Raw genomic sequence first — 20,574 nt, 5'->3', positions numbered from 1 at the left:
GAAATTAAGCTTCTTTACTTCTGTGCTTGTTAAGTAATTTGTGGGGTTTATTTTCCCTATTACCTGAGTAAATTCTGTTTTGTTGTGTGTGATCTAATACAGCATGATTATGAAATGCGGTTGCTGACAGAACCCACTTACCCTCCTCCTCGTGCACGTGGAAAGATTTTTCATTTTTCAAGTAATTTTTGAGTCAGGAGTTGTTTTGCACTTCTTTCAAAACCAGCTTATAGGAACCTTACTTCTGTCCACCCATAAACAGACTAATCTCTACAAGACTGATTATTGGTTCGTTAGCAGCATTCTCATTCATACAGCCTTAGCACACTGTAGAACTTAGAGTATCTTTTCCCTTTAATGTTTGGCCTTTACTTGTATTTTCTCTTATATATGAGCTATACACACATACATTTCTAAAACAATGTTTGGGAAGAGCTGTAAGATACACCTGAGAATGTCAAACGACAAAGAGAAGAGACTGCCTCAGACCTGAAACAATTTCCTCTGAAATATATCAATGATCGTTGGGTTGTTTTTCTTTGGGGCTCATCTGACTGCTTGAAGTCAAAGCAAACAAAGTGCTGTGTGATTTGATATTATTGCAGAGAGGAACTTCATGGGTCATCAAATCCAGCCTGATGGAAAAAGTGCATTCAACTGAAAGCACAGTTGATAGATGTACCTGCCCTTCATCTTGTGTCTTGAACTGCTTCAAATTTCTGGTAGTTTAGATGTCTTGCTTTGAATGTGAATGAAAGATTTTATTGCTGGTGCTAAATTATGATCTTGCTAACTCTGTCTTCCCTGAGCTTTACCATCAGTGACGCAGGAACGCTGGAATAGATAAGATGTGATGAATGAGTAGTTCTTACAGGGGTTTTTTTACTAAGCATCTGCTGTTGGCCACTGTCAGAGACAGGAGGCTGAGCCTGCTCAACTTGTGCTCTGATATGATACAAATGTTATTCTCTTAAGAATTTTGAAAAGCCTCTCCCTTTGAAGCAAAGGAGAGGAAGAAGGGGAGTCCTGCATGTCTGGACTGCTGTAACGCGTCCTACACGGGCTGAGGAGGAGGACTGCAGTTTCTAAGCAGAGCATCCATGTTGCCTCCCTTTACCAAAGACTAATGGTGGCAAGTCGTTCTCGTCTGCCACATCACTTGCTTGTTCAGGCAGACAGCTTTGGCAAATGTTTTCTTCCTCTCTCATGTTCACATATCAAAGAATATCTGCGCTCCTGAGAGGCTAATCAATCACACTCCTATGTTGAATGAGGACTGGAAACTGTGCAGAAAAATGGATCAGAGGTTCATAACACCACCTTTGAAATAAAATGTTTGTTCTTATCTTTAACTTTGCAAAACAATCAGTGTCTTAGCCAGAGAGTCTGGTTTTTATTTGCAGGGCATGACTGGATGTGAAAAAAGCTGGATCAGCACTTATGTGTACGAAGTTTAGGACTCTAAGCAATTAAATTGCCATCTAATATGTAAGTTTCTAAAGGGGTCTCTAGATTTCACTTGTGCAAATGTGTCCATTTTCGATATTTGAAATTGCAAATTAAAAAGTTAAGCTTGGTGCTGTGAATCATAATGTTTTCACCAGTAAATAGTTTTCGATTTTGCTATTTTGTTGATTTGCTGTCGTTCCTCCCTCCTTGATTAATTTGAATTTCCAAAGTTTCCTGACTTTAACATCTATGAATTTAAAAAACGTGGTCCTACAAATGCTCACACACAGAAACACATACAAGGTCATTTCAGCTTTTGACATAAAAGCTTCATGAGCAGTAAAAATATTGAAATAATCTTAGTGCATCTGTTTTTAAGTGGACGATGAGTCCACTGCTGATTTAATAAGGAAATGGAGGGAAGCAGTGTTTTGCATCTGAGTATCCAGGGCAGATGCGAGTGGAGTGGTCTCTCAATTCAACTTTTTTTTCCTTTGTTAATGTTCCAATTTAGTAGGCTTGAGCCTTAAACTTTTCTGTTACTCCTTAAGGTATCATATTGGATGGGCTTTGTGCAAGGAACATACGATGATGTCCGATACTGACAGGTCTTAAAAGCTCCTGAATAGAATAAATGTCTTTTTGCCCTTTTTTGAGTTTGGATCTAATCCAAGAAAAAACTGGGAATTAGCTCAGCTGCAAACAAAACCTCACTACTTGCATTGGCTCCTGAGTTATGAATTGAAACTTCATAATGGAAATTTGAGGCCAAGCAGTCTATACATAAAAGTTGCCTTGCTGTGTTATTTGAATGAGTGCAGGTAGTTCTGCTGTTTCTCTTGTGTGGCTTTTGTTTCCCTTCCTGTTTCAGTCTTTCTTATTTTAGTACCTAATTGTGGGCATACAGTGAATAGAGCAAGATCATAATAGGCTGTGGCACAGAAAGCTTTCCAAATGCATGTAAAATTTGGAAAACATGTAGCTATTTAACTTCATGTTTAAGTGTTCAGTGTGATAAGGGTTTAAGGGAATGATTGCAGGATTATGTAAATATGTACATAATACCAAATTAGCTTTTATCCTTTTTTTCCCTGTAATGTTCAGGGGACATTGTGGTATTGAGTCACTGATTCCCAAGTGCTAATTTTGGCTAGAAAATGTCGATATTAATTTAATTACTTAATGTTTCTCCTGTCCCTCTCACCATCTGAGCCTTCATTGACTTTCTTTTTTCTCTCTACTGTCAACTTCAGTATTAACTTAAATCAGCTTAATGTTTGTTATTGCCATACCCTTAGTAGAAGGATAGAGGCCTGCGTGCCCATAGCTACACCTCAAGGTGTTTGTAGGATCAGGCTCAGATGCAAAACAGTGGTAGCTAGAAGGAAGCAGTAATCATCTTGTTTCACTATGCGTAACCCATGGGCATTACCCTTATCCTCACGAGGAACTCAGTATCTTGTTGATTAAAGTACATTTTTCTGAAAAGCTTACAGTTTGGATCTAATGACACCAAATAACATATTTCCTGTCTCACTTGTTCAGTTTTGTTCCAGTAACTGGGTGGCCTCACCACTCAACTTGTACCGTGTTTCTAATTTGTCTTGCTTGAGCTGTGCAACGGCTTCTGGGGTTGAGCCCCATTGTGCCTTCCCTACTAAGTAGAGAGTCCTTTAGGATCTCCGTAGGGATTAATTTCTGGTGTTTATAATTGTCTCTTCCCAATAGATAAAGCGTTTAAGTTCTCTTACAGAAACCTTTTGGGTTTTTAACCCTCAAATTCTTTTCATGGTGCTTCTTTTCTGCCACCTTAAATTTTCCAATGCAAATTTTAAGACTTGGGTACCCAGATTTGGATTCCAAACAGCAGTGGTGCCACAGAATCACTTGCTGACTTCCTGCTCCCTTGTGGCAGATAGCTGAAGGCTGTTAGTCATTTAGACATCTTGTTGTGGAGGTGACAAACAAGCTACTTTTGAGTCACTTACCTGCCAGGATGCTGAACTTCAAGCCTCTACCTCTACTCTGTAGCTATTGTCTGTGCTCTCTGTTGGCAGAGATGTAGCTCTGCCTCTGGCATTGCCTGCTTTAACTGGTGTCAACTGAATGTGTGCACACATTTGGTTGTCTTTGTCTTTTTATTATTTATATCATTCTGCCAATCAATGTGTTAGCAGAACATTTTTTCCAAGGAATTTGTTATATCTAGATTTCAGCATTTTTATGGATCTGGATGAGCATCTGGCTAGCTCTGATTAATGCAGAACCAAACTAAAGCAGTTCCAATCCCCAGTGACTTTATGCTGTCAGCTACTTTGAGATCTGTCAGTTGGCCAACCCTTAATTCGTTTAACATGTGCTTTATTGACACGAGCCAAATTTGTAGTCAGAATATCTTGTGGTGTAAGTCATATGCCTTGAAAATCTTAACTACTCAACTAACTCTACCACCCAAACCAGTGATTTCAAATTCTGAAATCAAGTTTGTTTGAGTGTCAGTATCGTAAACCCCTTGAAATTGCCATTAGTTGCATTCCTGGCCTTTAAAAGAAACCTATGCAATTTTTTCAGTTTTCATCCAGCATTGATCTTGGACAAACAAAACTACAGTTGCCAAAGCTGTTCTACTTGAAGTGTTATCATGAGGTTAGCAGTCATTTCTTCTGGGTACGATGGAGAATTGCATCCACTTTATGCTGCACTGTGAGGTTTAAAAATGAGCTCATTACAGGCTGAGTATCTGTTGTTGATGCTGTTAAAAACTGACTGGAAAATACGGAGATGATGGTACAATACATGTTGTGTGAGGAAAGTGTTTCAAATAGATCATCGACTGCTTGGCTTCCATCAAGACATCGGCAACTCTTATAATGTGCTTCTGTCTTCCAAGTGCGGGTTGGAGGTCAGCAACTCTGGTAAAGACAGTGTTTGTACTTGATGTCATTGTTTATACTTTAATTCACAAGTCTAGTTTCTTCTTGTGTCTTCTTTAGTTGAAAGAGATGTTAAATGTTTCCAGATAGGAATGCTCATCATAGCTTAGCTGAAGTTAACATGCATTTCTTAAATCTTTGAACTCCTCGACAAGTGGAGAAATGGGCCTGGCCTCCTAGTCAAAAATTAAACTAGGGCTACTGCAGATTTCAGCCTGATTTCTTGCATTAGATTCTCAAGTTTAGCAGCTTCCCAGGATGCAGTATCTTGGGAAGGGGACCTCTCACTGTTAGTATCACACACTCTGAGGCTTGGGAGGAGAAGCAGAGCTGATTAGATGAGATGGCTTTTTCTGCTTGGAAGGTAATACTGAAGAGGCTCCAGAATATTCAAGGCCTTGCTTCTTTGCAAATTTATAGCACTAAATTGTAATTTCAAAAAAAGAATCTATTACACTGAGGGAAGATCCGCATGGAGCTTAAAATCAAGTCTATTTTAGTTTTGCATAAATCCATCCTTACTAATCTTAATCTGTCTTTGCTAATCTTGCTAGCCTTCAGCAGAATTGGAAAAGGCTGGCTGAAATCAAAATAGTGCAGACTCATGTTGAAAATCACTTCCTGAAGGCAGCTGGTATGCAGGCAACACCCTGTACGTGCTTCTGATGGAGCTTCTGATAACTTGAATTATCCAGTACTGATGTCTTTATCAAAGTACCCACACTATAAGGGTGAGGAAGAGCCATCTGCTCACAGCAGGATTAATCCAATTGTTGGCCCATGTGCATGCTGCTGTTTCAGTGTATCTGCCTCTGTGAGTGATGGGAGAGGCAGTTGCTCTCATATCACTGTAGAGATAGGCATGTGGCCTACCACGCTTGACAAAATTCCCCCAGGATGCTCAAGCTTTTATTTTCTACACCAGCAACAAAAGAAACACTTGTTCAGGGTATTTTCACCTACAGCTAGTACTGCTAGAAACCAAGGATGGAACTAAAATCCATAGTATGCTCAGTATTATCTCAAAATTGAACCATGGATTAAATTTCCTTTCGCTTATGGAGTGTAATAAATATTTATTTGAGGGAATTGGGAATATCAGCAGAACAGATAAATATGAAAGAATAGTTTGAGATTTCTTTTTCTTCCTTTTAGTTCCTTTGAGATTTTCCTTTAGGGTTTCATTATTAGCAATGAAATAGCAAACTTGCTCAAGGGCAGAATTGTGCTCTGAGATTCATCAGTGTGGTTATAAAACCATTTTTTTTCCTCCATGGTACACCAGACACCTTAAATTTTAACCCTGGAAAGCAGGATGCACGAATTGGTCCATATGAATTTTTGCTGATAAGGTTTTGAATTAATCCCATTTTGTACAGACCTGTGCTTGCAGAGGCTTAAGGAAATTCATCACAGTTGCAGATTGTTTTCCAAGTAATATCCTCATGGACTGTGAAGCCTGTCCTTTTATGATAAATGCATAAAGGTTTTGCTTAACTTCATTTTTGAGCCACTCCATCTCTAATTTCTGTTGCTCGGTTTTTAAGTAGGCTTTGGCAGTCTGGCTGAACTACAGTAGTGCTGACACTGAGATCGCACAGCCTGCTGTGGGGGGAGGGATGTTAAAGGAGGTTCACTGTAGACACAGCTTGGATTTTTCCTCCCCTTTGGTACAGCTGAAACTCTTACTTCCTGCACAGACAAGCAGTCAGTGTGATTTTTTTGAATATTTGGGTGGAGGATAATATACAGCAAAGTAATTCAAATGTAATCCCTAAGGACGGGATAACAAATAACATCCCTGCTGTACAGGCAGCTGGAATTATTTAGAAGGTGTAAAGGGGCTTAATGTTCTGAGGAGCTGCCTTTATAGCGTGTGTTTGAGTAAGCACATCTGTAACTTTGCAGCTGAAATCACTTGCAGGCACAGACGTGGCTGCGGGTTGTTTGCTCTGTTGAGGAGGTGACTAAGCATCTGCAGCCCACTGGCAGGTGTGCTGAGAGCTCCAGGTGGGGATTCCAAGGCCGTCTTTGGAAAAGAATCATTTGCTTGCAGGGATCAATGCATCGTTGTTGCTTCTCTTTCCAGAACAATCCTTGTTGAGAAGATTACAGCATTAAGTAAATATTTTTCTTTATATCAGTGTTGTTGTTTTTTAATCTGACTGGGTAAGGGGGGAACAACAGTAGCTATAGGAGGAGCTTTAGCGAAGAGCTTTCTCTGGGCTGTTCAGCACACAGCCATTCTGCTCTGTGCGGGTGTACCAGGGCTCGTGCTCCAGGGCTGCAACAGGGGCAGCAGGGAGACACTTGGACCAGCATTTTTACTGACTGCCACTTCCCAGATCTGGGCCAAAGCATGAATGGTTTTGAAAATCAACATTTCCATTTTGGACACGGTTCGCTCTTACTTATTATAGTAGCAGATACTGAAGTTTGAATTTCTCCAGAGTCAACAGCTAACTTGAGGTAGTTGCAAAGGGGAAGGATTGTGTGAAGAAATACTGTTAGACTATTCTTGTTTTTGAGTACAGCTGAATAGAGAACTATCCAAACATTTCCTCTGCTACATATCTGTCTCTCAGGCTGTTGTGTACAGATGACAAGCTTTTACTTGAAAAAGCCCCAAGCTTAAAACTCACCTGTGTAGTTGCATCCAAGCTAATGTTGTAAAGGAATGCGTTGGCCTGATCCTTGTTTCATAGTTTGGATTTTACAACCTGTGATGTGGTGTTAACCCATGGCAGAAGGGAAGCTGTGGGAGCGTGGGAAGTGTGCACACAGACAGCGTGTTGGCAGGTAGCGGGTGCAGGCGTGACCTCAGTTTTCCATCCATTCAGAATCAGATGGACCAAACCCACCCCATGTTTAGTCATATTTTTCAGGTTTCTGTTTAATTCTTTACTTCTTGCTGTCATCTAAGTTAATGTGGTCACAGAATGGAGGCTTATATGCCAAATAGCAATGAAATGAAGTCATACGAAAGTGGGTGCTGTTAATTTCAGTTATAGTCATTGAAAGGCTTTGGAGAAATTAAAAGGCTTGGAGTTTATTTTGGTGGGGTTTTTTGCTAACAAGGTATAAATAAAAAGTGCACCTTTTAAACAGATGGATGTGTGAATGGCAAGAAGGTAACATGATCTATAAATATAAATGGAACTTTGTCTACTTATGGCTTCAAGCCAAAAAGCATTAGGTTTAAAAGTAATTTTCAATTTAAAAACCCTGCTTTAACTTGAAAATAGTTCTCCTTCTGAACAGAATATTTCATACTGAATGACTAGAGAGAAATATGTAGCCTCATGAGGCTCTTGATGGGAATTGCGTTTCAACTGAGCAGCTCTGTCAGGCATGCAGATCTGAAAGATTCAGCATGCTCAGCCTCTACCCTTGTTGCCAAAGTTCTGCAGGCCAAATTATTCCCAGTATGACACCTAAAAAAAATTAATCTGTGTCGATTTGTACTTCCTCTTACAGTGCTTTTCTTGCAACTATTACTTCAGCTGTACTGGGTCCATCTAGCCCTATATCCTGTCTTTGGCTGCAGCCAGTAGCAGTTGCCTGAAGAGGAGTGTTAGAACAAGCCAGATGAGATCCTTGGCTAAAAAATTCTCCTTGCTTCCTACGGCTGCAGTCCAGAGTGCTCTTAAATCAGCAGTGGAGTCTTTTTTGCACAGGGTCAAGCAAGGATCATGGAACATGTTGCAGAGAGTGCCCTGGCAGTATGGCTGGTGCTGGGGCTGGATCTGCCAGCGTTTGGTTCTCGTACAGAGGAGCCAGGAGATCCAGCCCCAGATGTCTCCATGGAAAAGCTGTGCTGGTTACCAGGTTGGGAGGGATAGTCTGCTCAGGTGAGAGTGTGGCTCATTCGTCATCAGCAGATGCTGGGCTGTGGTCCCACACCAGAGCTGGCTTCTTGGAGCAGGTCTAGGAAGAGAATTTGCTTTTCTGAGCTCAAGCAATAATATGTTTTGTGTATACTGAAGTAGAATGGACTCTAATGTAAATAATTATTGTAATAAGGCTAAAAAAGTTAACAACACCTTCTGCAGCCAAAAACTGCAGCTAAAGTGGAGAGTTGAAATATGCAGGGGGAAAGCCTTCTTCAAAAAAGCAAAGAGGCACCAGAGGTTATTAGGAGCTGTTTTGCTACCACAAGAGTGCTGATCCCCACTCTCCATTGCATTTTTAGGCTGTTGCTTTTCTTCCTGAAGATCACCCTTCCTGAGGAGGATGCAGGGGGTCATATGAACTGTGTTTCCCTTTAACAGCCCCACTGCTGGAAACTTGGAGAGCTTTTCAGTTTGCCAGACTTCTGGTGAAAGCCTCTGATCTGCGTTACACAATCGAGCCTCAGTTCATGCCTCTCATGGAGGCCGGTAGCTGGTAACATGTGGGCAGGCTTCAGTCTGCCTCTGAAAAGGTTTTGTTCAGTGTGTGCCTCTGCTTGGCGTGTCAGGCCCTTGCATTTTTCAAAATGTTAAGTATTCAGCTCTGCTCCACTACATTATCTCACAAATCCTCTATTGTTTGGCCCTTTTCTGAAGAGCACATTATGTGCGGTGGCGTGAACGGTGGCTAGGCCATATCTGCAGTGCACACAAAGGTGCTCTGGTCTTGAGCTGGTGCCACCCACCATTGGGTGGTCTAGGACTGCCTGAGTCAGGGGTGCTCTAGACTCGTTCTTGGCTTAAACTTGTGAATGAAAGCATTAAAGTACTGCAGCTTTTGTTCAATGGGGATATGCAGTGATAGGTACATAATGCTCCTAGTGTTGGAGGTGTCAGATGGAAGGAAGCTAATATGACAACCCATAATACCTTGTCTTCTGTGATCTTAGGAGAGAGCTTTGCTTAAGCATCTAGTTGCCAGTGGAGAGGGTTGGAGGAAAAGAAATAAAAACCCATGTTAGGGCTCAGATCTAGTCTCACTGAGCTGCTGAGTTCCCATCAAAGGCAGGAAACAGATGGACGGGCACAGCTGCAGAAGGACTGCGTCTTCTCTGGAAAAGTACCCACTGTGTGCTGCAAGCAGAGACATCAGCACAGTGCTGCAGCCCTGCACGGGGCTGCCGCGTGGTGCCAGTGGATGGATGATCTTGCAGCCCATGCTGCTTGTGGAGATGCCATTTCAGAGAGAACCTGCCTGGCATTACTCCCAGCGATGTACGGTTGCCTGTTCCAGGATCTGCTTGCTGTGATAGAAGAAAAATGCACCAAAAACTCATTATGTTCTCCTAAATCTTACATTTGTGAAGTATGCTGTGGGACCTGTACCATCATATCCTTTCCAGAAGCACCTCATTGCCCTGTCTCCCTGCTGAATTCTCCCTTTCAGAGTGGACATTTGAATGATGAAGAGGTCTTATAACTTAGTGGGGTCTCAGAGGCAGCCAGAGAAAGCTCTGGGATGCCCTGGGGTGGTGTTTCTTACATTCTTCTTGAGATAGTAAAGAGGGTCCAGCAGCCAAACGGTGTCCCAAGTCTCTGCTCAACCACTCATGCAGGGCCAGCCTGATGTTCATTCATTGCTCAAGTGCTACACTTTAAATGTTCGTCAGTGTGTATTGTTTATCTGGCACCGACAGTCCTTGACTCCTCCTGTATTGTTGAAAGGTGCAAATAGTTAGATCTCTTCCAGAACAGATCTGCATTTTTGTTATCCAGGAGGTTTTGTTTCTTGAGCAGTTTAGTAATTTATCTTCTTTTGCGTAGTTTTTGCAGAAATTAAAGCAAGAAGCCTGTGTAAGCACAACTGTAGTAGGGAGAATGTGTTTCTCTGCTTGCTTTCCCTTTTCTAAAGACAAAAGAGCCTTATTGAAATATGCTTCCTTTCTGACTGCTAATGGGGTTTCCTTCCTTCCTCCTTGCAATGAGCTTAACATTCTCCCATCCTGTTGGGTATAAATTTCAGCCTGGACTGTTTTCCCTGTTGAGGTGTTGAGTCACTGGCCTTGAATGGGAACCTGTGATGAGAGGGAGAAGTCGGGGCTTGGGAAGGAAGAGGTTTTCCAGCAGTTTGGTGGTACATGGGAGGAATTTTAAAAAACAAGGATAAGGTGCTATTCATTTTTGCCTGGGGCTGCTCATAGTTTTATTTCCTAGTTTTATTTCTGGATGCTTTCCTATGTTGGATCTGGATAAATTCCAGGACATTATACACAAAATACCTAGAGGAAGAGCTGGTTCCTGCTTAGTAACAATGTTCCATTTTAAGCTGTCTCAGGTTAAATGGAAAAAAAAAACAACAAATGATGCCATGTCACTGGAATTCGTTCATCTCCTGGAGGAAAGATACTGAAAGTCTTGCTTCAAAGGCTCTGTCTGGGAATTATGTCCTGAAGCCTGGATATTCTCCAAGGCTTAATTGTGCTTATTCATAGAAACACTAAACTTTATGAACTGGCCAGCAGTCCTAAATTTGGCTCTAACTGCAGAGAGGGTGTTGGTTTTCGTGCACTCTGATTAGCAACACTGAGCGTAGATGCACACTGTGGAATAATAAGTAATAGGGACAGGAATTAAAGCAAGCTTTGCTCTGAACAGGTGAGCTACACCAGTAATCTTTCTGTCTGAATTTCCCACTTGAGTAAGGTTTCATTTTGTGTGGTGTTGGGTTGTGTCATGGTGGGTATATCTTGTCTGTCTCTCCCCATAGAACTTTTTTCTGGTCTGAAGTCTGTGGTAGCAGACTGTGGGATAAGAATTTGTATCTCCTCCCATATCATCTTGCTTTGCAAGATGAGGAAAACATGACTGAGCAATGTAGTTAAAACAGCAAGAGTGAGATTAGGTTACTGCCTCACATATACTTTTGCCAATCTTGGAGAAATCTGAATCCAATATCTTTGTTACTAATATTGTCTATGTTTTGGAGGTTCCTTTTGCCTTCCCCCCCCACCCCAGCAATAAGGATGAGAAATTAACTTTTAAAATTAAAACTCAGATTCACATTATTGTAAGCTATCTGAGCTTGTGTGAAAACAAACTATTGTTTAGTTGGCTTAACCAAAAAAGGGTGCTTTATTGATTGGCAGAAAAGCAGTTAAGACTTCAAAACCAGTTGAAACCAGTGCTGCCTTCATGGATTTCCTTAGTTTGCTGTCCTACTTGTGGAGAACCAGCAGTGCAAGAGGGTCACAGAAGTGTTTGAGAGGGCTTTTTAGTTGTTTGTTTGTTTATTGTTCTGCTTTAATTGCAGATAAATTTATGAGAGATAAGACTCTTTGCTAATACTTTCTATTTAGAAAGCTTCTGTATGAAACTGAAAGGGTTTCCTTGGGTTATTATTAAGAGCTTCACCTTGAAGGGATATTTTTTTGTTTCTGGTATTACTTAGGATTTTATTGGGAGATTCCTTTTCTATACAGGTTCCCTCACGGCATCTTAAATAAGTGTGCAAAAAAGCTGCAAAGAAGGATCATTGGGACAAAGCAAGAGGCATTCTTTGCTGTTGTCACAGTTTTGTCAGTGTTGGGCAAATAGGGAAACGTTTTCTGTTTGGTATTTACCCACCCAGAAGTGCACTCCGAGTTAATTTGGAAACTTGCTGAAGGGAAATTAATGGAAAATATCCAATGTGAAAATTAATTTTTTTAATAGTGTTAACAGATAAAAATGTTGAGTGACTTATTTTTTGAATGGAAGTCACAACATTTAGACATGTAAGAATATAACTGTCTTTTAAAATGTAAAATAGCTCCATGAGACTACTTAACTATCTGTACATGACATCTTCTAGTCTCCTTAACTACTGTTTGCTTTGTTAGATGAAACAGGGATTTGAAAATCAAAGGCAGTCGTGGTTTGGAAGAGCAATTGTTATCCATGAACTCTGTTTCTTGGAAAACTAAGAGCACAGAGCTGGTAACTTTGGCTTTGAAGTACTGAAGCCTATGTTTCAGGCAGATGTGCAGGTCCTATTTGGAAGGATTTTGATGATCAAGGATCACTATGTATTTCAGTGAGCTATTTCGATTTCCATCCTACTTGAAAGTGTGCACCTTCCCCCTGGCTGTGCTTGAAAAATCATGAAAGAACCACAGGCTGGAAAGCAGCTAAACTAATCTAGATTAAAGAGGCTGCAGTTTGGGATAGCTGAGGGTCTCCTTACTATGGCAATTGTAAGCCCAAGTGTAGAGGCTGAGTAGAGTGTCATTACAGTTTTCACAAGTCTTCTAGCTGCTGACCTGACATTGGAAGATTTAATCTAACATAGAACAAATATCATCATCATCTTTCATATCTCTGAAAGCAGCAATGTGCTTACTGTCTTTTATGTTTGATTCTTGCAGGCACTTTGAATATGTATCTTATACCCTGTGTCCTGCTTTTGAATTTGTGCTGCAATATCAGAACACTTCATCTTTCAGTGGAAGAACTAGCTTTAGGATGAAGCCTAGTAAAAACCTCAGAGTTATACTCTGTCTCTGAACTGCTTTAGAGGTCAAACCAGCTGAATTCTAATTTATGAAAGAAAACTTCCCATGCTGCATATGCAGTGTACACATTTAGGGAGATTTGGAAGAGTTGAAGTGTTGTTTAGTTTGATCGTTCTGTTTTCATGAAAATGTTGCCTGTAAGAGCCCTCGAACACACACTTATGAGGAAAGAGGTGAATAGAAGTAGACCACAGAATTCTGAATCCCTACTGTACCGACTAAACTTTGTAATTGAATATAGTGAACAACTCTATCTAAGCCTCTTCACACTTCACATTTGAAGTTGAGTACTGTAGTGCGAGCCCATCTTGAATCATGTGTCCATGAAAAAATTCAAGGTCAAGAGGGCCCAGAACTACCAGTCACTTCCTTTTCTGTTGGGAATGCTTGTAAGATAGCTCTTATTTTTGGTATCTGACATTCGAGATGGGAGCTAGAGTGGTTGGAGGGATGGAGCATAAAATATCAGACCAAGTGACAATGTTGTTCCACCCCTGAATCAGGACACAGTGGTGTATAGTTGCCACAGAGTCCTGTACAGCTGCTTAGATGAGCAGTGCCTTGAGTTGAGATCAGTGCTGTGACATTCCCCTTCTGTACCTTTTTATTACGCACAATCCTTTGGACAGAAGCAATCTTAGCAAATCTAGGAGGATTTGGGAACTTTCCCCTTCCCTGTCCCTTGGCTTAAGACTGTGGTTCACCTGAAAATGCCATATAAAAAAGAAGGAAATCAAAGGGCTGGAGCACCTCTCCTATGAGGGCAGGCTTGAGCGAGTTGTGGTTGTTCAGCCTGGAGAAGAGAAGGCTCAGGGGAGACCTTAGAATAACCTTTCAGTACCTAAAGGAGCTGACAAGAAATCTGGAAAGGGTTTTTTTTTACAAGGGTGTGTAGTGATAGAAGGGGAAATGGCTTTAAACTGACCAAGGGGAGATTTAGATTAGATATTAGGAAAAAATTCTTTACTGTGAGGGTGGTGAGGCACTGGCACAGGTTGCCCAGAGAAGCTGTGGCTGCCTTATCCCTGGAATTACTCAAGGCCAGGTTGGACGGGGCTTTGAACAACCTGGTTTAGCGGGAGGTGTCCCTGCCCATGGCAGGAGGGCTAGAACTAGGCGATCTTTAAGGTCCCTTCCAACCGAAAACATTCTGTGATTGAGTGAAAATCACCAGCTCTCTGTCAGGTCACTAATCTGGCCTTGAGGAAATGGCAGTGAGAGGAGCAAGCCCGTTGTCTGGGCCAGCACTGGGGAGAGGACCGTGAAGGCTCATCGACTGGTTAATAGCAACATACTGAAGTGTCAGGCTCATTAGGGACACGCTGTTAATTTGGTCAGACAGGCGCTGCCAGGCTGCATTGTGCAGAGTTAAGCAGTGTGAATGGAGCCCATAAGCAAAGCTGCTGGAACCTGCTTTTGTGTTCCCTTTGGACGGCTGTCCTCTTTTTTTTTGGCATCTTTTCCAGTTCAAAGTGGCCACGTGGAATTCTGGCACTGTTAGTGTTACCCGAAGATTAGTTATAGACTTAGTGAGGAACTGGCCTGTACAGAGGGCTGCACAGCTCCAGCACTTCTGTCACTAAATACCTATTAGTTGTGAATAGACAACTTCTCCACCTGTGGTGTCAGGCTCTGTGCTCACCCTAGGAGGCTGCCCTCCTTCCCAGAAACAAGAGGAATTCATGCCTCTGTCTATTCAGATAGAGGGATATCTATTTAATGCAGTGCCCCATTGGGGAGGTAGTGTTTTTCCAAGGGTGGAAAAACACTTGCTGTGTGGGAGGGAATATTTCTTACAAACAAGCACTGAGTTTCCTCATTTTACTTTACCAGGGATTTCTATTAGAATAAGGCTGGAGGGAGGGATATTTTGAGTGATTCTGGGAAGCTTTGACTCAAGAAGGGGAGAATGATTCATAGATTTTTATTATTGTTATTTATTAAGGAGAACAGCCTATTAAACCTAATCTTTTGCTTATCTTTCTCTTTGAAAACTTAAAGCACTTACGCAGTTACCCCAAAAGAGTTTGTGGGTTTGAACCAAGGTCTTTTGGCATAAAAGCATAAATCCCAGCTGTGGGTGCTAGTGTACAACCATTTTAAAATAGATTTATTCCAAGATTTACTCCTATTACCTTCATACTTGAAAAGTATTTTAATAGTGAATCCTCAGTGCATCCCTTCTCTGTGAAGCAGGGTGGTAAGTTGTTCAGGGGAAGTGGGGGCAGCAGAGGCACTTGAGATCTGACAAGTCTTGAGACATGCCACTCTCTGTGTTGTGACAATGCTCAGTCTATCTCTGGTTATTGCTGGAGTCTCGATGTAAGAGGTCATTCATTCGAGAGTCATTCTTTAGTTTTGATGGAGAAAAATTTGATTACTGAGAAGAGCAGCTTGTTTAGTAGCAGCCTTTTTCTTCTCCTTCATTTGGAAATGAATATTTACTTCTCAAAAATAACTTTAAGATCAGTCACAAGGTATACATTAGAAAGAAGTTTTTAAGCTCCAGCTTAACATCATTTTAAGAACTATGACGTGATTTACATTTATTTTTGAATTCTGATACTATGAAAAAAAGATCAGTGCAATGTAAACTATGTTATAATTAACATTTGAGAAGAGAATTTAAATGAAGGAAGAATTAAAACTTGACATGGTCTGTGTCACACTGTAATTTCATTCTTGTACTTCTGAAGATAATATAACTGAGTCTTTAGCTAATTCCTTAGGTCAGTTCATTAAAGAATCAAACTAGATTCTGTCCAGTTTATGAAAATGAAAAGGCACTTGACTGGCCACACGGTCTTATCTTTTCCATCTACAGTATCACACTGTAAAGGCCCATACACCCCTAATACTTTTGGATGTGTCGTCAGTGGCTGAGAGTCAGAGAAGCTTCTGAGCTTTTAACTTACTCTTAACTGGTGGAGACTGGAACAAACATCTTCATTATACTCCTGAAAAATCCTGTTGGCAAAGCACTCTCATCATATCTAAGCTACTGGCTTGGATTTTGCTTGTATTGTTGTCTGTTAAGCTGGTAGCAGCCTAATCTCAGCAGAGATAGAGAATGCCTGCAAAGACTCTTCTAGTGAGAAAAATTGTAGAGAAAGGACAAGCATCCATTGTCGCAGCACATAAAGAAACTTGAGCTTAGATCTGTATTTTACTGCACTGGGGAAGGCAGAAATCCTCAGCTTCCAGAACTGTGAAGAAAACACTTCTGACCAACTCAAAATCACTTCTGACCAATCCAATGCCTATCCTAGATAGATTTAATTAAAGGCTCAAGAAAACTGATTTCTGTCAGTAGGTGTAATAAACACATTGTGCAAAGTTAAGAAGTCTCCAAGGCTTTGGATAATCAACAGAAATCTTAATTAAGTTCTGATAAGAATTTATCAGTAATTATAGACATTCACTTGGCGTTTAAGCAATCCTCTAAGGTCACCAAAAATAATTTATTGGTTCATATTTATTAATGCAGTTGAAACTTTTTTTTTGCTTAAAGGTTCAAAGTAATGTCAGCCACATGGCCCTGGTAGAGATGTGATAAGGCATCAGAAATCCATCAACAGTTTCTTAATAAAGCTGCAAAATAAAGTCATCAGTTTATGCCTGGAATGAACTTGTCTTGTGTCCTGTCAGAGAATCTGGGTAACAGTTTTGATAGAAGTAAGATAAACTCTGTCAGGATTGTTAGTCCCTTCCAAAACTGAACTCCAGAAGTGAGCCGTACTTTCAAACATGGGAGTGTATGGGTAAAATTACAAGGGGAGGCTGTTTAAGAACAAACATATGTCAAACATAGGGTATAGGCTTCCTCCTAATGGGCTTGGGCTTTGTAGCCCACGTAGGTTGCCAGAATTGAATACGATACACAGTTTGTGGCTTTTGTGTCTTATTTCTTAATGAATGCATGATGTACAAATCAAATACTGCAGCAAAATATGAGGCTCTATAGTTACCCTACCAAGTGGCCTGTCTCCTGTCCTTGATTTGACCCCTGGTGTTCTCCTCTGCTATCCTGATCTCCCTCTCCAAATTAGCAATCTCTGCATAAAGAAAAGGAGCATCAAGATCAATACCAGCAAGTTCCTCATAATGAGACTAAAGGCTCTGTTTCATGGAAAGATCTTGTCAGTCAAACGCTAAAATCCACAGTCTGGGCAATACATCCCAGAGACCATTATAGAGGAGTGTGGTTGAAAACTATTTCCCTGGGAGTGATTTTGCTGCTTGGGCAAGTCTCTCACAGGTGAAATCTATTAGGAAGGCCAGACCACTTCCTATAAGCAAGCAAGCAAGGACAGTCCAAAGAACAGGCAATGATGTGTTGCCTTGTGAGCAAGGAAGGTCCAAAAGAAGACTGCAAATTTCAGTGGAAGTAGAATTTTTTTGGCAAAATCGATAGTCTATAATGGGATTTTGAAGGGAACTATTTATTCTGTATGAAATTGTCCAGTCTACAGAACTGGTAGTTTAAGAAACAAACAGAAATGCCCAAAGAAAAGCTCAAGCAGCCTAACCTGGGTATTGAGCTAAAGTTGCCCTCTTTTTGTGTAGTATAGGTGGGACTGACAATAGATGTAAATCATCTGCTATGCAATGTGATTTGTTTTGCCATAGCTAATTTCAGCTGCAGCAGCCAACACTGATTGTTCAAGTTGGGTATCGCCACCATTTGTGATCTGAGATGCAGCCCTCTTTTTTTACATACACACACCCCTTTTGTTTTTCTGGAAGATGATCAAAAGAATCAAAATTATAGGGACCTTCCTCCTCACCTGAGAGGCACAGAGTTAGGTAAGTAGATACTCTTGCAGATTCTCTTAACAGCACCCCCCAGCTTCAGCCTGACAGTACAGCACTGACATGTTCCTCTTCTCTCCTAGGAATGAGAATCCAAGATCCAGCAAGAAGGTAAGCTATGTAGTTAGTTACAACAGATTCCACATCCATTCCAAAAAGATAAGGTTTTTTCCTAGAATTCCCATCAATCTGAAATTCAAATATTCTTTGAAGTCAGTTCTCTTGCAAAATTTTCTTATCTTTCTCCTGTAATACCTTAAAGTACATGTAGGATGTGATCATTTCTTCTTTTGCTTCCTTGGCTAGGGAGAATTCAATGTGTATTTTTGCATTACCCCACTAGTTTGAGTGATTCATCTTGCCTTCCAAAATGATTACATGTCCATCAATCCAACCACAAACCATTTTTGAAAACTCCTTGCCACTGTTATGTATACTGAATAAATCAAAGCCAAACTATCTCAGATACATTTTTCTGTGACACAATAAAATGATTGCTAGGATTATAACAGTCTGTACTGGAACTGAGAGCTATTTCAGCATTGAGCAAATAAACCAACCAACCTTCCTGTTCCCCACCCCTTCCACTAAGACCACTAAGAGGTGTGTAATACAAGTATCTGATCTTTTTCTGCAGCATCCAGAGAAGCCTGCAGAAGCAACCACCTGAAACAGTCCTCTCTGTGCTCTCCACCTCATGTGCCTTGTCTCCGAATCACTGCATGTGGGCTTTCTCCTGACACAGAGTCAGTCTGCTTGTTATTAAACATTTTCCCATCTGCTTTTGGCTCCAAACTGGGTTTCTCCTGGATCCTGAAAGTGGTGAATAGTTTTGAAGGAAAGTTACCTGACTGAAGCAGAGTACAATTTGAAGAGCCCTCCACATGTTACTGCTAAATCCTGGAAGCCTCTCTTCAGGATTAGTGCTTCCTTAGTTGCTTCAATGGCCAGGGCAGAGCAGTACTCAGGTGGCCTCCTCGGCTCTGGCTTTGCCTCAGGTCGTTTTCACTCCTCTCTCTTCACAGCTGTCTTTCCTCCTCAGCTACTCTTCTTTCTTACCCATGTGCTGTTGCTCTTCTGTGTAAATACACATAACTTAAATCACAGTTGCCCTGGTTCCACCTTCCACTCTTTATATTTGAGTATTAAATTTCACTTTATTTTTAATCAAACCAGATCACATTTCTTTTTGGGGTCACAGAAGCATGTTTGGCATGTTTAAGTTGCCACTGTGAGGTTCTTCTCCGAACAGAATTCAAACCATTATGTTACAATCTGTACCAGACCCTTCCTAGCAGCTGTGTTTATACAGCTCCTAGTAAAATGGGTCCCTGATTAGGATTTTTGAATAGCTCATTCACTGAAAAAATGGTGTTTTGAACCAGCTAAAGCTATTTAAGAAATTGGGATAATACATGATTAAAAGTTTTGGTTTGAAGAAATGTCAGTGGCAACACCCTGTGAAATTTTAGCCCCAAAACATCATCACCATTCGTATCACAAAGATTAAGTTACTGGAATTTAATTGGGCAAGAAGTGCTTTGCTTGTTTTAAAAAAATAGCTGAAAAATTCATTCGACAGAGATTGAAAATTATATGTTCAGAGGAGTCACCCAAAATGGATAAAAATTTGGTAAATTATATGAAACTGAGGGTAGGTTCTTTATCTTGCAACTGTCAAGCAACAGTAATTTTTGGGCAGCTTGATCCAGAATAAGAAACTGAACATTAGAGAAGTTCTGGGGTTGCTTCACGCCTATCAAGCCAAGCTGTTTGAAAAACCAAACCCCATCTTCTGTTCTGGGTGACACTGATACACACTGCAGACCCTGTGTGTTGGACAGGTGGGCTGTAAATACCCATTCTGTTCCTGCCACGCCAGGCAACCCATCTGAGGTTGGAGGAGTGATGGCTGGCGTGCCACCAGCTATGCCTTCTGGAGTGCAGGGAACTGTACAGGCTTGAAAAGCATTAAAGCTTGGGAGGAAAAGGTACCTCATCCAGGCTGTGGAGTTAGCTGCTGCATTTCCAGTATTCTGCAAGTTTGGTTACATGCTTTCTTGCTGCAGATACTGGCATTGAACAAAACCAGTAAGTGTGTATTAAGGCAGAGAAATACAAGTGCTGCTTCTGCTCCATTAAATGGTAACACATGATTAAAGGACCAAAAGCTACTTCGGTTGACAAACTCCATACTTAAATGTTTTTTAAGTTGTAAACTAAGAGCAAAGATTTATAAGTTTGTGTCATGATTCATAAATTTAGATCTCCTCTTGTCCTTTTACTCTAGACAAATGGCTTGTAGAGGAAATTGTAGTGGTTTGGATAAGTCTGGGTTTCAGCAGTCAGCCCTCTTAGGTCAGACATGTAAGAAACATCTGTAATTGTTTGAGGAATTTGGCAGACAATCTTGTACTTAAATCACATTTTCCCCTTTGAAAAGTTGGAAATGTCCATGTATAAATTAGACACACAAGCCACATGCCTCAGCACCTGTGGAACTAGACAAGGTATCAGCTTGCTGTTACCTTGCAAATCCTACTGCAAGGGAAAAGCAAGTTGATACCTTGCTATAAAAAGAGACTGGTTTAAGGGTCTTAAAAACTATTTACCTTTTTTGTGCCCCAGAATAAAATCTAATAGTTTTAAGGAGAGTTGCCATTAAGAGGCAGGCACTTCAGTGTTCAGAATATGCCACTTGGATTTTGACTAAGACTAAAATCAAAAGGTTCTTTCAGTAAAATTATACAAACCCTCCTTTCCAGGCAGAATTGCAAAGTTATGTGCATAGTTGTCACATACTGGGCTTCCAAGTACATTTAGCTTGTGCATAGTCTGTCTAGAATCATCTCATCCTGTAATGAGATGATGTGAATTCAAAGCATATTAAATTTAATCCTGGTTTTCAGGATTATACCCTGGAAATTTAAAATTGCAGAC

The 20,574-nt window shown here is 40.8% G+C and overlaps 1 protein-coding gene across 3 annotated transcripts in view; it reads left to right on the top strand.

Annotated features, from left to right (window-relative positions):
- ZDHHC8 (zinc finger DHHC-type palmitoyltransferase 8) overlaps positions 1 to 20,574 on the top strand; it is a 118,125-nt gene that overhangs the window by 43,906 nt on the left and 53,645 nt on the right. Inside the window, exons 1-2 of one of the 3 annotated variants that reach the window (XM_030500599.1) lie at positions 15,840 to 17,628; positions 17,718 to 17,745. The exons of the other annotated variants lie outside the window; for them this stretch is intronic. Coding sequence (XP_030356459.1) covers positions 17,720 to 17,745 — 26 coding nt within the window. The 5' untranslated portion in view covers positions 15,840 to 17,628; positions 17,718 to 17,719. Of the gene's footprint in view, positions 1 to 15,839; positions 17,629 to 17,717; positions 17,746 to 20,574 lie in introns of those variants that run through there. 3 annotated transcript variants of the gene reach the window in all.

The sequence above is a fragment of the Strigops habroptila genome, chromosome 11 (genome assembly GCF_004027225.2).
Source record: "Strigops habroptila isolate Jane chromosome 11, bStrHab1.2.pri, whole genome shotgun sequence".
NCBI classification, from domain to species: domain Eukaryota; kingdom Metazoa; phylum Chordata; class Aves; order Psittaciformes; family Psittacidae; genus Strigops; species Strigops habroptila.
Note: the sequence above shows the minus strand (reverse complement) of the source record. Positions and strands in the feature narration are given on the sequence as shown.